Below are 17,479 nucleotides of genomic sequence, written 5' to 3'. Positions count from 1 at the left end.
ACCCAGGTGATGGGAATGTCAGGTGCTTACTGTCAGAGTACTCTTAAGATCAAAGCTGTGCCACAACTGAGGTAACAGAGTGCAGATGACTGGTATTCCCAAGGCTCCACATAGGAGGACTCAACTCATGGGACCCAAACACACAATCTCAACGCCTGATGGAATGTATAAGAGAGCTGAGTGCTCTGGGATCTTTGTGAGATAGCTTCAGGAATTTTGCCAATTGAATAAGCAGGTAGCAGGTATCACAACCAAAATGGAGGACTGAAAGTAAAGGGTGGGGTCCTTTGCTCAAGGCCACCCATTTCAGTTGTTGATTTGGGAAGGAAACGTTTCCCCCGATGATAGGTTCTCACTTCCAGCTAAAAGTAGTCTTTCCTCTCGATGCAGGGTATTTGACAAAAAAAAGCTGTCTGAATTCTTGATGTTCACTCTCAGAGACTACGAACTTAAAGGCATTAGAGTGAGAGAATAAAATAAATAGATGGATCTTCTCATTTGAGATGTAAGTTTATAGATTGCCCACAAATCACAGCCTCTGTAATAAAGATTTCCAACAACAGCACTGATTTTCTTATTCTCTTGGGCTTTCTACAGTGTTATAAAAAAGAATGCCTAAAATAATGTGTAAGGAGGAAAGCCAGTTCCATTTATATATAAGCACACACATATATAATCTAGTACATACACAAGCATATCTCTTTTTTAGTAAGACAGCAGAGGAGTATTTGCTTGCTTTTCTGCACTTAAAAACAAAACAAAACAAAACAACTCTACAGGATGACCACTGTTGAAAGTGAATTCACCCATTGGAGAGCCCCTGACATGTTCAGCCCAATCCTCTTCCTCTTTAGAGCCAAAGATAGTGCCAGTCACCCAGTGAGGAAGAAAGTTGTGTCATCCCAGGGTTGAAGAAACTCACAGGCTGGGGCAACCCCGTGCAAACAACTGGTACCCTAAAGGTCGGTAAGAGAATGAGGGCCAACTCAGGAAACCCACTGAAATGCAAGCAAGTAGTAACAGTACAACTTTCTACTTCAGAATATGCTTTTTGTTACAGTGTTTCTTTCCCATTTTAAAAAAATGCATTTTTATTTCACTGAGCCTTTAATGGCTAGTCCTAATAATGGAAAGAGCTCAGGAATATTCATAAAAATCCCTAAATCATCAGCCTTTCTTCAGAGTAACTAGTGTAGACTATTTGTCATGTAGCATCGGAGTATCAAACCTTTTTAAAATGGATTAATATGCTCTGAATATTATTTTGGGCCACTGGACTAATCCAAAACAAGACTGGATTCCAAACTGTGTGCAGTGTCATGAGATCTCCTTGGTCCTGATTTGGCCTTTGTTGGGCTATGTTCTGTAGGCTGAACGTTTGTGTCCTCCCCCAGAATTATGTGTTGAAAACCTAATGCCTAAAAAAAAAAAAGAAAGAAAAGAAAAGAAAAGAAAACCTAATGCCTTAAGGAAAAGGTATGAGGAGATGAGGCCTTTGGAGGGTGATTAGGTCATGATGATGGAGTCCTCATTGATGGGATTGGTGTCCTTACCAAAGAGGCCCCAGAGAGTTAGCTCGCCCCTTCTGCATGTGAGGACACAAAGTTTGCAACCCAGAAGACCTGACCATGCTAACACCCTGAGGTTAGGCTCCCGGGCTCCAGAGCTGTGGGGAGTACATTTCTGTGTACTCACAGTTCCATGGGCTGGAAGTCCAGGACCAGTTTAACTGCCTCCTCTGCCTCTGCTTCCTTAGAGCGGCCAGAATGGACTGACACACATTCCCAGTGTTTATAGATTTGCGGAGGGCTAGACAGTAAGAAGCTGGCCTTGGAGCGCTCTTCCACCAAGCCATCCTGTGAGTCCAAGACTTCTCCAAGGACATGGAACCATATTTTAACTCCTTTGTGTTCTAAAAGCCTATACCAGCATGAAAATGCACCGCAGCTAAAGAAACTGGTTATAAGAGAAATAGGATTATAATAGTTTGCAGTTGATACACGTGTGTATATAGGCTGTGACAGGTAGTTGCTACATTGGCTGTGGGTAGAAAGTAGTATTTGGCAGGCATGTATGACAAGGACAGTTGGGCTCCATGGTGCCCATTTTGCATTTATAAAGCATTTATCCACAAATACTTAGTGGTCACATTCAGTTGCCAATACTATGAAAGATAGAACTGTGATTTTAATGTGTGCAAGTATGTGCAGACAGGACTGTTTTATAGATCACTTCTAATCAGCAAGGTAGCCACTATTTATTAGGAAGAGACTGTTTTCCTGTGGACATATAATTTTTAATACTTTCCTTGAAGTACGGTTGGCATACAACAAACTGCACGTTTATTTTTTTAAAGATTTTATTTATTTATTTATTTGACAGAGAGAGAGAACTAGCAGAACGAGTGGCAGGCAGAGGGAGAGGGAGAAGCAGGCTCCCCCCTGAGCAGGGAGCCCGATGTGGGGCTCATTCCCAGGACCCTGTGATCATGATCTGAGCTGACGGCAGTTGCCTAACTGACTGAGCCCCCCAAGCACCCCAAACTGTTTAAATATAAAATTTGACAAGTTTTGACAGCTGTGTACATCCATGAAACCATGATACCATTAAGATAATGATCATGTCCATCACCCCAAAGTTTCCTTTTGTAACCCCTTCCTCCTCGACCTCCTCCATCCCAGGCAACCCCTGATCTTTCTCCCTCTACATTAGTTTCCATTTCCATCATTTTATGTGACCAAAGCCACACAGCGTCACTCATTCTGCTGACTTCTTTCACTCAGCATTACTTCCAGATTCTTTTATGTCGTATACATCAACAGTTCATTTCTTTTTACTGCTGAGTAGTATTTCCTTATATGGATATAGGATGACTCGTTTAGAGACTCACCTGCTGATAGACATTTGGATTATTTGTATTTTTGGCTATTGCCAGAAAAACTTTTAAGAATATCCGTGTATCTGTACTTGTGTGAACATCTACTTTGTTTTTTTCCTGGGTAAATATCTAAGAAGCAGATGTCAAAAAAAAAAAAAAAAAAAAAGAAGCAGATGTCAAGGTCACATGGTAAGTATATGTTTCATTTTTTAGGGAAGCGTCAAATAGTTTCAAAGGAATTTGTGCCATTCGGCATTTGTACCAACAGAGTAGACCAGGGGGTTCCTGGTCCCCGCAAGCTCACCAGCATTTGGTGTTGTCAGGTTTGGGGTTTATGATTAATTTAGCCATTCTAATAGGTGTGTGGTAGTTTCCTTATGGTTTTAATTTCCTTTTTTCTAGCAAATGATGTTGAGCATTTTATATATGCTTTTTTTGCCATCTATCTTCTCTTATGACATGTCTTCTATCACTTGACAATTTTTTATATTGTCTTTTATTAGTGAATTTTAATTTTTTGAATATATAATGGATATGAGTCTTTTATCTGATTTGCAAATACTCTCTCAGCATGTGGCTTGCCTCTCTTTGTGTCTCATAGAACAGAAGTTCCTGATTTTGAATAATTCAGATTGTCAGTTTTCTTATATGAATAATGTTTTTGGCATTGTAGCTAGGAAATCTTTGCTTCACTGAAGGTCACAGAGAGATTCTTCTAGGTTTTCTTTCTAGAAGTTTTATGATTTTAGACAGTTGGTCTATGATCCATTTGAGTTTGTTATCAAATAGATTAAGTTATGGGTCAGAAGTCTTCTTTTCACAGATGGGTATCCAATTGCTGCAGCTCCATTTGCTGAAAAGTCCCTACTTTCTCTGTGGAATTCCCTTTGCTCCCTCATCAAAACTGAATAAACCATATACGTGCAGGTCTATTTCTGGACTTCCAGTCCAGAATTTCTTTGCTCAGTCTTTCTATCTTGAGGCTGACACCACAGCATGTTGATTATTGTCGTTCTATCATGAATCTTGAAGACAGGTTCTGTAAGCCCCCGGCTTTGCTCTTCCTTTCCAAAATGTTTTGGGTAATCTAGATATTTTTCTTTCTGTATGAATTTTAGAAGCAGCTTGTCAATATTTACCCCCCTCCCAAAAAAAGCCTTCTATAATTATGATTAAGATCACATTGATTCTATGGATCACTTAGGGGATTTGGTTTCCTATAGTGTACAAGTCAAGTATACACTTTGTGAAATGTATTGCTAAGTAATTCATATTTTTATATGAACTGTAAATGGCACTCTTTTAATTTCTGAATGCTCATTACTAGTATGTAGGAATGAAATTAATATTTTCTATTGATCTTGTATTCTGAAGCCTTGATAAATTAACATTACTTGGATCTAGTAGCTTTCTGGTAGATTCTATAGTATTTTCTACATATACAATCCGAATGTTTGTGAATAAAGAGATAATTACTTTTTCCTTTCTGCTATAGATGACTTTTAATTCTTTTTCTTTCTTAGCTGTACAAGTTAAAACTGTCTAATATTGACTAGAAGTGGTAGGGGCAGATACTCTGGCCTTGTTTCTAATCCTACAAAGAAAGCATGTAGGCTTTAACCACTAAGTAAGATGTTGCTTGTATATTTTTAATACATGTCCTTCATCAGATTTGGGGAATTTACTTCTTTTCATTGCTGGTGGAGAGTTTCTATAAGGAATGAATTTTGAACCTTATCGAGTGATATTTTTCATCTATTGAAATGATCATATAGGTTTACTTTCTAGACTGTTAATAAATGGTGAATTACACTGAACAAATTTCAATGGTTAATGCAATCTAGTATCCTTGACATAATCCCCACTTAATCCTGAGATATTAAACTTTTTGTACAGTTGGGAGTTTTACTTACTAAAATACTGTCAAGAATTTTTGTGTCTTAAGTCCATGGGACATAGTCACATGAAGTTTTCTTTTCTTGTAATGTCTTTGTTTGTTTCTGAAACCAGATTAAAGTTGGCCTCATAGAATGACTTGAGGTGTAATCTCTCCTTTGCATTTATCTGGAAATGTTATGTGTAGTTGATTTTACTTCTCCCTTATGTCCTCTCTGTCTCTGCTTAACATGTTCAATCTTCTAGCTTCTTGAACACATGGGATCCAGTTATCATAACTGCTTTAATGTTCTTGACCACAAATTCCATCATCTGTGTCATTTATGTGTCAATTTCAATTTACTGATTTTTCTCCTCATAATAGCTCCTATTTTGCAGCAGCTTCTTTGCATATCTAGACATTATAAATTAAGTACAAGACACTGTGATTTTTTTTTTTCCCTTGTGTCCTGGAAACCTTTGTGTTCCTGATATTAAGTTAGAGCTCTCCTTGGGGACACAATCAAGTGGTGTAAAACCAGAGTGATCATTCTGGCTTTTGCTTTAGGCTTTTTTAGTTGAGACCAGAACAGAGTTTGGGGTAATTTTTCCCAGTGCAGAGGCAAGACCCATCTTCGCACTCTTATGGATGCCCAGTGAATTGTGAGGTCATTCACCCTTGCTCTTAGGAGTGAACACCATGCCTGGCCCTGGGTGAGTGATGTGTCCTGTTCCCTTTGATCTTTTCAGGTGGGTATTTCCCTACCTGTGTGGTTTCCTTACATTTCATAGATTTGTACCCAACCGAGTGATTGAGGCAGGATCTCTGGATAATATTGGAGTTACTTTGTGCGTCTCCCTCCTTAGCCCCTTTGGCTTCCTCCACTCCTCAGCCCTGTCTCCTCAGTCACTCAGCTGTGTGTCTGCATCTCTCCTTCCCCCCACCAAGGCCTGGAACCCTCATCAAGGTTCAGGGTGGGGTCAGTTGTGAGGCTCACCTCATGTTTCTTGTCACTTGATGATCACTCTCCTTTATTCCCTGGTGTCCAATGTCTTCAGAACTATTGTTCCATATATTTTTTAGCTATTTTTGGTGAGAGAGTTTATCCCCTTTCTGTTACTCCATCTTGGTCAGAAACAGAAGTCATTCTGTGGCCATATAATTCTGAATCCATCATCTCTCTCTCTTACTTCTCTTCCTTACTGGGTACCACTAAGCTGGTTTCCAGGACTTCCTGTCAGTTTTTGCTCTATTTGCCACGGGTTCCAGGGGGCACAGGCCTACTGATGTGCACATGCTTGAGCACTTTGGCCCTTTGCAAACACAGCTGTATTTCTCCCTTGTTTGTTTTATGCAGAAGGCTTTCTGTCTCAGCAGGATAACCTTTGTTGCTAAGAGAGAACTTGATAAATGCATGTGAAACCATGAGTATTCCATATGAGAATAAATTCAGTTTATATATCCAGCTATTGATGAAATGACTTTAAGGGTAATATTCTTAGTTTGTGCTGAGCACAAGCTATCAAAATTTTGCTTGAATTGTCACCATTTATTTTTTCAACGTATGGAATATAGATATTTTAATGTTTTTCAAAGGAAAAATAAACAGCAAAAACACAGAGCCCCTGTTAACCACCTAAATCTGTTCCCCAAATTTATGCACATTCCCTCAGAATACACTTATTTGTGAAATAATCAATATGATTTATACATTCACCAAAAAAATACTATACTTAAGATTGGTAATACAAAGTAAATGTGACAAAAGTCTTCCTCTTGACAAACTTGCAGCCTATGGGTGAAAGCAGACTTACAAATAGACAAACTTCAAGGATGCCTGGGTGGCTCAGCAATTGTACATCTGTTTTTGGCTCAGGGTGTGATCCCGGGGTCCTGGGGTTGAGTTCTGTATTGGGCTCCCCGCAGGGAGCCCGCTTCTCCCTCTGCCTTATGTCTCTGCCTCTCTGTGTGTCTCTCATGAATAAATAAATAAAATATTTTAAAAAACCAAATCGACAAACTTCAATGAAATTCATGCTTTGATTCTGTGAACCAGGTGTGAGGTGACAGTGACCTGAATTAGGAAAGAGCCAGTTCAGATGGGAGGAGAGAATGGACCCCATAGGTCCAGCTTCTGGGTTGAACTCTAATTTTTTTTAAGATTTATTCTTTTTTTTTTTATTTGGGGGGGGGTGGGAGGCATGCAGAGGGAGAGAGAGAATCTCAAACAGACTCTCTGCTAAGTGCGGAACCCAATGCAGGGCTCGATCTCACGACCCTGAGACCATGACCTGAGCTGAAATCAAGAGTCAGACGCTCAACCACCTGAGCCATCCAGGCACCTCTGGGTTAAACTTTAAATGGATGGTTCTTTTACTGTTGACTGGGACAGACAATACATGGGGAATGTGTCTGGAGAATCGTGCAAAATTGCTTTAGAAACACTTGGGTTTTTTTCTTGTTCTTGACCCTTTGTATTTTGTCCTTAGTCCTCAACTGTTTCCTGTATTTATTTTTATGCTTTTCCAGCTTCATTTTTTTCCAGAAATAATCAATACATAACTTTGTGTGAGTTTAAAGTGTATTGTATTTGATTTGATACATTTATATATTGCCAAATCACTGCCACCGTAGTATTAACTACCACCCCGGTCCCATCACATGGTTACCATTTCTGTTCTGAGGTGAGAACACCTAATAACTCCTTTCTTAGCCATCGTCATGTTACATGATACAATATTATTAGCTATAATCACTGTGCTATCCATTAGACCCCCAAACTGGTTAACCTCATGGCTGGAAGTTTATACCCTTTGACCCATATCTCCCCAACCTAGTAACGACCACACTATTTATGTTCCTCTGAGTCTGTCCTTTTTGGATTCTACATAGAAGCAATAGCATGTCGTATTTGTCCTTCCCTGCCAGACTTGTTTCACATAGCATGATGTCCTCAAGGTCCATCCAGGTTGTCGCAAATGGCAGATTTGTTTTTAGAAAGTCATTGTCCCATGGGAGTTTTGACTCCAAACAACGCTTTTATGCTCTGATTCCTCATCCAAAAGGCTTCAGAATATCCTTGATTCAATCACATCCAAGAAGCACTGGGGCCGCATTTGCTGTCTTTCAATAACCATCACCCTTTTGGGCAGCCTCAGCTCCACAACAGGGCTGTTGCTCCTCCACTGTGTTCCGTGTTCTGCGGTCCAGCCTTCTCTCCCTGGCATCTCCTCCCAAGGGTGCCCATATCCAACTGCTGAGCAGAGCAGCCTTCCCCCTGAACACACCTGCTCTTCTTAGATGAGGGTTTTCTGCCCCTGCCACCATTAAAGTTTCTGATGTCCTGGAACACTGGCTGATGATGGTGGCCTTGAAGTTGGTAGTTCAGCAAATATTTTCTGAGGGCCTGAGCTAAACCATGATGAGATAGCTCCTCTGAACATTCCCATTTACTCTTTCTTTTCTTTGTCAAAAAATATCATTTACTCTTTCCACTTATTGCAGGGATTTTCGGGGACCGAAGAAGAGATTTCCATTCTAAATGATAATGTTGGGCCAATCTGTTTCCTGAAATAGATTGAAAGCAGTACTCAGGTCTTGGGATCAGTTCTTTAATTAAGGATTTTCTCAGTGCTTTGATGTCAAGAAAAGTGACATGGGACAGAATATCCATGTTGGACTTTGGCTTCCCCATAGAGTAATAATAATGACTTATATTCATAGAGCTTCTCGTGGCTTACAGAGTACTTGTACATTAATGATTTCATTTGACCCTCATTATCACCTTGTGATGTACACATGAAAGGTTTGTCACGAGAAAACGTGGGGAAGGGCAGCCCCCGTGGCGCAGCGGTTTAGCACCGCCTGCAGCCTGAGGTGTGATCCTGGAGACCCAGGATCGAGTCCCATGTTGGGCTCCCTGAGTGGAGCCTGCTTCTCCCTCTGCCTGTGTCTCTGCCTCTGTGTGTGTGTGTGTGTGTGTGTGTGTGTCTATGAGTAAATAAATAAAATCTTAAAAAAAAAAAAAAAAAGAAAGAAAAAGAAAACGTGGGGAAGACCTCCAAGCTTGGGTAGTATGCTCCTTCACATGTTGCATGGATTATCATGATACTACCCGTGTATGCCTGTAGGAAAATTAGATTTAAATGTAGGATGGCTGACAACCTAGTGACTGTGTTCCCCCTTTGTTCTTCAGGAAAGCTAGAGAATGTTCTAGAATGAAATGTATACAGGGGAAAACAACTTTTATCACTAGTCATAAGCCTTGAGGGCCTCGTAAGACCCAAATAATCTACCCTGAGGCATAAAAGCCTGAATCTATGGGGAGATTTCCTTCCTTTTTATGGTTGCAGAGTATGTATTATAGTTTATATTATATATTATTATAAATTGTATTGTATATTATATATTATATTGACACACATACCACATCTTGTTTATCCATTCATCTGTTGATGGATATTTACTGTGTTCTTGTACCTTGGCTACTGTGAGTAATGCTGCAGTGAACATGGTAGTCTAAATATCACTCTAAGATCAGGACTTCAGTTTTTTCAGATATATACCCAAAAGTGGGATTGATATTAATAACCATTGTTACCTAAATTTTCCACCAGAATATTAATCCTATGTGGCAAGTAACAGTAATTGGCTCCCTGAAATTTCTTTGAAAATAATTTCTATCTTTAGCATTGGATGTAATTTTATTCACATTGCATTCAGAGTTGGGTATTTACTGCCATGAGTCATCAGCACATTGTAGCATGCAGATTCAGCTGAGCCATAGAACTACTTACCATTGAATCAAATCACTGAAGTGGTCATACTTTTGGTCATTGATATGAAACTGAGTGGTCATACCATTTCTCAGCATTTCATAATTTGACATTTTAAATGAATGCATCACAATCAACCCTCAAGAAGCAGGTGAAAAGGGAAGTTCTGAGTCTCCTGGTAAACCTTATACCATGGAAAGACAATGAACAGAAGAAAAAACTTTGTTATCAGAGGCTAGGTCTAAGAAGCCCAAATTGATTTTTATCCTTGAGCCGTGCCCACCACTGAGGCACGTGAGCCCCCCATTCGGCTTGTCACCAGCACACAGAGACCAACTCAGCTACTTGAGTTAGCTTTAAAATATATTTGCTATTCATGTATTTCGACACTGAAACTTCACTCCGTAAAAAAGGTGAAATTTCTAGTGTACAGAGCTAGGAGTTATTGGGAGCCTCCTGTATCTTCATTTCTTAAGATATGGGATCTTACTGATGAACTTGTTAATTTTAAAGACCTGTACTTTGTAGCCGGGGTCTATATACCACGTATATTCAGAGTCTGTTCAGTAAGGAGCCCTGGACACCTGCCCTGCCAGGTTGGTGCCAGGTGATGAAGGGGAAGACAGTGGCATGTGGCATCTTCAACCTGGGACTGGCAGGGCTGTCACACTGTAAGCCTGGAAGAGCCCAGATGAGAGTTTATTGTGTTCCCATCACGTGGCCTCCATTGCAAGAGGAAACGAGAGGGCTCCTGAGTGTCCTGTCTGGTTTTTCACATGATTGGTTTTATGGCATTCATTGAGCTATTTTTTTCTTTTGGGAGGCAGCATCCAAATAATACCATAATAAAAGATGCCATAAACACAGAGAAATGAAGTCATCAGTCTTCCTGGTATGTGTTGGTGTGGAGACGAGGCGCACCAGTATGCGCAGGAGGAAATGGCGAGAAGATACGGAATCAGACGCAGTGGTGACCATTTTCCATGATTCCTGCTAAATGCCTATGATATCACAGACACGAAGAACTCCTGAGCATTGTTACTTATGAATTTTTTAAAATCTGGATTACTAGTAAAAAAAGTAGTTATAGTAATTAGAATAATGACAAAATACATATTTTTATCAGCTTCCAGATAGAGGTGGCGGTGGGGACACATGCAGCTACTTTCTCTCCTACTGGAAACTCATGAATATCATATTAAAGGAGTATTCTTTCAAAGCACAAGGCAACAAGGACAGTTCTTACGATGCCTAAATCCCTGATTGGAGGGAGGATGAATTAATGACGAATTCATAGAATCTAAGTGACTACTCCCAAAAAAACTTGGTGTGCGAGAGACGTGGATAAGAACAGAATCCCATCAGTTCACCACATCCTTCAGCTGTGGATGGTGTTATAAGTGCAAACACTGGATTTTGATCTGACCAAAAGAACAGTGTGACTGCACTGAGATGATGGGAGATGGGAAGTCTTCATCGATGTTGCAGACACAGGGATGGGTTAGGCAGTAAAGGGACAAACCCTCTCTTTCCATAGAGCACAGTTAATGGATAATGCTTGATCCTGGAAAATCCTAGTGGTTAGATCTAGGGAATAAACATGCAAATATTTAACTAAGAGATATGGGGGAAAGATAGAGTGGTTCTCTTCTTCATAAAAAAGCTGAGAGGGCTATTTAACACTTCATATATATATAAAATATATATATATATGTTTAACATTGATAAAAATCATTTTTCAAGTATGGTCATAACTGAGTCCATTATATGTTGTGAGTTTCCCTCTAATGATATGACCTTCCCTCAAATGGAAGAACTAACAGTGCCGTGTCCAAGGTCAAACCTTTTTTTTTAATTTTTTTTTTTTAGATTTTTTTAATTTATGATAGTCACAGAGAGAGAGAGAGAGAGAGAGGCAGAGACGCAGGCAGAGGGAGAAGCAGGCTCCATGCACTGGGAGCCTGACGTGGGATTTGATCCCGGGTCTCCAGGATCGCGCCCTGGGCCAAAGGCAGGCGCCAAACCGCTGTGCCACCCAGGGATCCCAAGGTCAAACCTTATACCCCTCATATGTGGCACTTTTTATGGATATTCCATGTTTATAATTTTTGCCAAATCTTTAAGAATCTTTATCATTGTAGTCCTAAGTTCCACACACAAACACCCTCACCTCATGCCCCATTTGCCAGACCTTCAAATGTATACTGCTCAGTAACCAGGACGCTCCCACCTGTGCTTATAAGGGAGAGAAGGGAGGAAATAGAGAAATGCTGCCCAGATATTAACCAGGAAAATGTTGTGAAAATTTACATACGAAAAGCTACTATGTATTGTGTGTGGTATTTATATACCCTTCTACCCTAATACTTAGCATCTGTGATCCCGGAGCTTAAAATACTCATTAATCTCAAACTGAGTATCCTGTTGTCCAAAAAATATATATATATTTTGATCCCATCATTTTAACTTTAAGCCTTTTTAAAACAAAATGGCTCAGCTTAACATCAGAATAATCAGCAGTTAGGGTAATTTCTAAAGTGGGAAGTAGATTAATTTATGGGCTCATTCTTTTTCACATGCGGTTACATTTGTCGTCTCATTCTCCTCGTTGGCACAGGAGAAACTATGCAGATTCTTTCTGTCAGTTGACCTGACCACTGAACATGCTCTTAAATGCCCAATTTGACAAAACTGTGTTTTTCACTTTGTAGAGTAGCAGATAGGTGTCAGGATGGGACGTTGGAGAGAGCCCTGTCTTTCTTAGAGAAAGGAAGCTCTGGATTCTATTGGTGCCGCACGACAAGCCCATGTCATGTCCTTTCTCTTCCAGGAGTACCAGCCTTGCAACACCAACCCATGCCCCGAGCTGAAGAAGACCACGCCCTGGACGCCCTGGACACCCGTCAACATCTCAGACAATGGGGGGCACTATGAGCAGCGATTCCGCTACACATGCAAAGCCCGCCTGCCTGATCCGAATTTGCTGGAAGTGGGAAGGCAGAGAATCGAGATGCGGTACTGTTCCAGCGATGGGACCAGCGGCTGCTCCACAGACGGTGAGCGGAGACCCCCCTGCCCCTGCCCAGGACTGACCCACTTCCACAGACAGGCATCTGATCCCATCTCTCAGGTCATAGGAGAGCAAGGGGATGTTCTCCTTTTGATTATTTTTGGCTTTGCTGTCTTTGTAACGATCTCACTAGTGCAGAACTGGCTTTATAGCAAATTGATGGGAAAGAATGATATACCGAGGTAGTCCTGGAAATTCAGCCCTCAAAATAACACTATAGTCTAATAGATTCAGAAAAGTTTGTGGCAGATTTACTTAATGTCAGAAAATATATTGAGGAAGGCTCAGTGGTCTTCCATAAATCTTCTGGCCCAAAAAACATAAGCTGCAAATAAGCTTTTACTTTAATTATCCCCAAACTGAACAAAGAAAGGGCACCTGTCTATAGAAGGGTCTTTCTGCTAAGAAGTTCAGCCTGTGAAGAATCCTCTGATAGTCTTTGAAACTGCTCTGTCCTTTTAATTTCTTCAATACTATGCTAATAGTGTAAGGAAAGCTCTGAGGTAGACTAAGAGATGCACCCCCATGCCTGCCCTGGGGCTCCATGGGCATCTCTCCTCCAACAACTCACTTACTCCATCTGGAGCTCAGCTGTCTCTACCACAGGAAGGGGGTGAGTCTGGTCGTCCCAAAGAGCTCCATTTCTGCTTTCTTCTTCATCTCCTCCGTCTCTCTCATCTACTTTACCAAGATCTGTCCACTTCTAACAAGAAGATGGGCATTCACAGATGGTTCCCAGAGCATGGTGTGATGAGAACAGTGATAGTAACATCGTGCACTAGGCCACCGGGAACATTTTCTCAGCACGTTGTATTTCTGATTCCACCTTGTTCTCCCAACATGATTGTGACCTAGAAAGCACAGTCACCATGAGAGAGGGCTCCTTAGACCCAGAGTGGGTGGCCTTGATGAACCACAGAGGTAGTAAGCTGCCCCCTTGGGCTGCCATGGGTAGGATAACCTCGTGGGAGTGTGATAAATGTCCTCTTGCATTGCCAGCGGGAAGCTCTTGCATGGGGTGGCTCTGAGTGAGGGCCCCATGCCTCCTCTGGAGGCTGCTATCGGCTGGGGCAGGTGGATCTGCAGCCTGTGTGCTGGGAGGTCTGGCAGCTGCCATCAAGAGCTCCCAGTTGTATGTCCTGACATGACTCACCTCCTGACCTCAAATTATTCTGCTCACTATAGTTCAGCAACTATATATTAGCTGGTTCATCATTTCTTGAAAAAGTCCACTTTAGTGAAAAATTTTGTGTGACTAGGTCTACAATTTAAATAAAACAAACACCTATACATGTAGAAAATCAAGCAAAATTATCTTCACCCTTGCTAATTTTGTAAACTCCTGCTTTAGTTAGAAGAAAAGACATATGATGGAATACCAAGGGGGAACCGAGACCCCATTATAAAGATTTACATTCTACAAGGGACGATCTTGTGATCGTGATTGGGATTGTGACATGAAATACAAAATTCTCCATTAAAGATGAATTTCAGATATTTCTCAGAATTTTCCTGAGTATAAGTATGCCCCATGAATCTGTTTTAGGATAACTGTGCCCCATGCAATATTTGGGATGTACTTACCCTAAAACATTATTTGTTGTTCATCTGAAATTCAGATTTCACTAGGCTTCCTCTATTTTATTTGCAAATTCTGGCAACCCTGTCTCCAATTTATGTACTTAACTCTCTTATTTCAGAGCAGGTGGTGAACTGTCTTATTTCTTATGACATCAAAGTGAAAAAGAAACAATGAGTGGCAGCGTTTCCCTACATAGGAATGTCATTGTCTTTTTTGAACATACATTTTTTTTACCCTTTTATTCTCAGATACATACAAAACCAAAAGCTGGAGTTTGTTTTTGATGATAGCAATATAAACTAAGAAACAGTTTGATATACATTTATGAAAGATACCCTGTATTTCCTCCAAAAGTATATCATGGGCAAGACTTAACAAGTACTTCATCTTTCTTGTGTCTTGAGGTCTTCAAGTCCTAATGACCATCCACACATTTTGGTATTGACATCTTGAAAATAAAAAATTGGACTTCTTTGCCTCTGACCACACAAAATGAGGTTTACTTGTGCAGAGCTGTTCCGTATTGATTAGCCACAAAGTATTGGCTCATCACAGAAAGACATTTCGAATACATTTTCTCTAAAGAGCATCTTACTGAGGTTTCTGGGCCTGAATTTTTTAGTAAACGGCAAAGGCGCTCAGCCCTGGACAGGACTCTTGGGGTGTTTGCCTTCTCACACTTCCCCAGTGAACTCCATGGCGTATTTGGAGAGTTTTTTGTTAAAACCTGCATCACATTGCTAGCATTTGAGAAAATTCAAATATTTATTAATATTTTAAGTGAGTGGCCATTTTCATCAAAGCAAACAGGAATTTTGACTGTGGCCAATTAAATGACCTTGGGAGCATACAGTGCTCAGAGTTGGCCAGATCCACATCCAGAGCCTTTTCCTACTCAGACAGCTCCCAACTGCTGCTGCTTCTATGGTCACATCTGTATCTGGGGTAGCGTAGCGGGCCTTGAACTTCACAGGAGCGTGTGCCACTGTGCAAGTTCGTTCAGGGATGTGTTCAGTTCTGGGTCATGAGCTCTGCCCCCTGCATGGTTCCTGAACAGACGCCTGTCTCTGTGGCCTGTGATTCAGAAGCACTGAGCTCTGCACCTTTCATCAGGCTGAATTCACTTTGGAAAGGCTCACCGGTAGAGAAACAGGTTTAGAATACCATCTGAATCATGCTCCAATGATAGAGGTCCCTGATGGTGAACATACCCTCGTCTGATACAGCACCATTTGCTATAGAATTCCCGAGGGAGGGATCCCAGGATGGCTCAGTGGTTTAGTGCCTGCCTTCGGCCCAGGGCATGATCCTGGAGTCCCGGGATCGAGTCCCATATCGGGCTCCCTGCATGGAGCCTGCTTCTCCCTCTGCCTGTGTCTCTGCCATTCTCTCAGTGACTTTCATGAATAAATAAAATCTTAAAAAAAAAAAAAAAAAGAATTCCCGAGGGAAGTGAGAAAGGTGTGTTTTCCTTGTAAGAAGTTTCTCAGAAAAATAAGTGACCTACAAACCTAAGATCTATGACTGACATAGGATGTTACCACATTTATGAATCAGGTTCTTAGTTGCATCCTATATAAGAGCAACTGCAGAGGAAGGAGCTGGAATTATAGGAGATTATCATCCTGAAGTACAAGAGGTTTTTTATCTTCTAATGCATAGGAAGTACTCAGCAGATCTGGGGAAGGTAATGATAGAATGAAGCGGGCAGCTGATATAGAGTGAAAGTTAGTTTGGACCGCAGTGGCTCGAAGAACTTCTAACAGAATCACACTTGGGCCATTTCGTTGGCAGGCCTTTCTGGTGATTTCCTGCGTGCTGGGAGGTACTCCGCCCACACCGTCAACGGTGCTTGGTCAGCCTGGACATCGTGGTCACAGTGCAGCCGTGACTGTAGCAGGGGCATCCGGAACCGGAAGCGTGTTTGCAACAACCCTGAGCCCAAGTATGGAGGGATGCCTTGCCTGGGCCCATCCCTAGAATACCAGGAATGCAACATTTTGCCCTGCCCAGGTGAGTGGATTGACTGGAAATAATATGGAAAACATCTGAAAGATCAAGGGCCCTAGAAGACCTTCTAGTTCAGGGAGGCTTGCTCAACTTCCCTGGCTTTCTGGTTGAGATTATATGTATGTAAAGTCACAGATTATATTTTTCAGTGTCATTGGTAAAAAGATAGATATAATGTAAGCTTAGTTATAATCATTTATTTCTCCTAATTTTAAAGAAACTAAAACATTCTCGTGAGCCCCTCTTAGGATCCTGGGCCCTAGGTAAGGCATGGAGAGGTGTGTTGTGTCATCAAAACTAGAGGCTGGCCTCCTCCCAAACTGATGGGCCCAGCCCTCTAGGGACTGCCTTCTCTCCATACCACAGATTCCTCCTCTAGAATGACAGGTATCAAGAGTGACCCACCAGGGGCCTGTCAAGCCAGCCCTTCCTGTCCCCACTCAACAGGGCTCCACTTAGTCCTGAGTTCACTCCTCAAAACACAGCCTCTTCTCTCTCAGAGGCTGACAGAGGCTGTGTTGTCTGGCTCTTCCTCCTGAGACCTGGCATTTTATTCCAGATGAGCACAAGGTTAATAAATGAGCTTAAGGAGCCTCCGTCTTCCTGGACAGGACATTGTGTTCAGACAGTCCCCAGGGCTGCCTGTTGTAGTGCAGAGCTCTAGCCGTCCTGTGCTCCTCCCGTCACAGCTCTGGGCACAGCCCTGGCACCTGATTTGATTCCACCTGATGTTCCCGTAACCATAGGCTCTTTCATGGATGCCCCGCAGCCACCAAGTGCTGTTTATGGCTAGGCATGTTGCCTTGGACTCTGCCCGATGAGGGTTCCAGACACTTTTGTGACTATCACGCTCACTGCGGTGCCCCCAGCTCCCAGAATGGGCCTGGTGCACACAAAACAGCTATCAGTGACCGTCGCTGAATGATGAGAAAACAAGCACTTGGTTACTTGATCTTCCTTCCTTCCTTCCACTGTGTCAGCAAACATTCTTGGGTAGCTCACTGTGCACCATCCACAGGGTAATACGCGGGCACAGTGATGTGGTCCAGTTCAGAGAGGAACCGAGAGTCCATGAGGAGGCATCCTGTGAAGAGTGTCCACCCAGTATGGTCACTGGCTATTGGGTTGGTGAAAAGATGTAGTGACTGCATCAGCCAAGGACCCATGGAGCTGGAGTCCTGGCAGCTACCCTCATCAGGTGGCCCCTGAGCTGGGTGGTGAAGGACAGATAGGAGTTGGCCAACTAGAGGAACAGGGATAAGGAATGGGGGAGGAGTCATTCCCAACA

The 17,479-nt window shown here is 41.9% G+C and overlaps 1 protein-coding gene across 5 annotated transcripts in view; it reads left to right on the top strand.

Annotated features, from left to right (window-relative positions):
- Positions 1–17,479, top strand: part of SEMA5A (semaphorin 5A) — a 472,307-nt gene that overhangs the window by 433,655 nt on the left and 21,173 nt on the right. For all 5 annotated transcript variants that reach the window (XM_026017648.2, XM_072752696.1, XM_072752695.1 and 2 more), the window contains 2 exons: positions 12,360–12,585; positions 15,976–16,194. In XM_026017648.2, the coding sequence (XP_025873433.1) occupies positions 12,360–12,585; positions 15,976–16,194 (445 nt within the window). The remainder of the gene's footprint in view (positions 1–12,359; positions 12,586–15,975; positions 16,195–17,479) is intronic.

The sequence above is a fragment of the Vulpes vulpes genome, chromosome 3, assembly GCF_048418805.1.
Source record: "Vulpes vulpes isolate BD-2025 chromosome 3, VulVul3, whole genome shotgun sequence".
Lineage (NCBI taxonomy): Eukaryota > Metazoa > Chordata > Mammalia > Carnivora > Canidae > Vulpes > Vulpes vulpes.
Note: the sequence above shows the minus strand (reverse complement) of the source record. Positions and strands in the feature narration are given on the sequence as shown.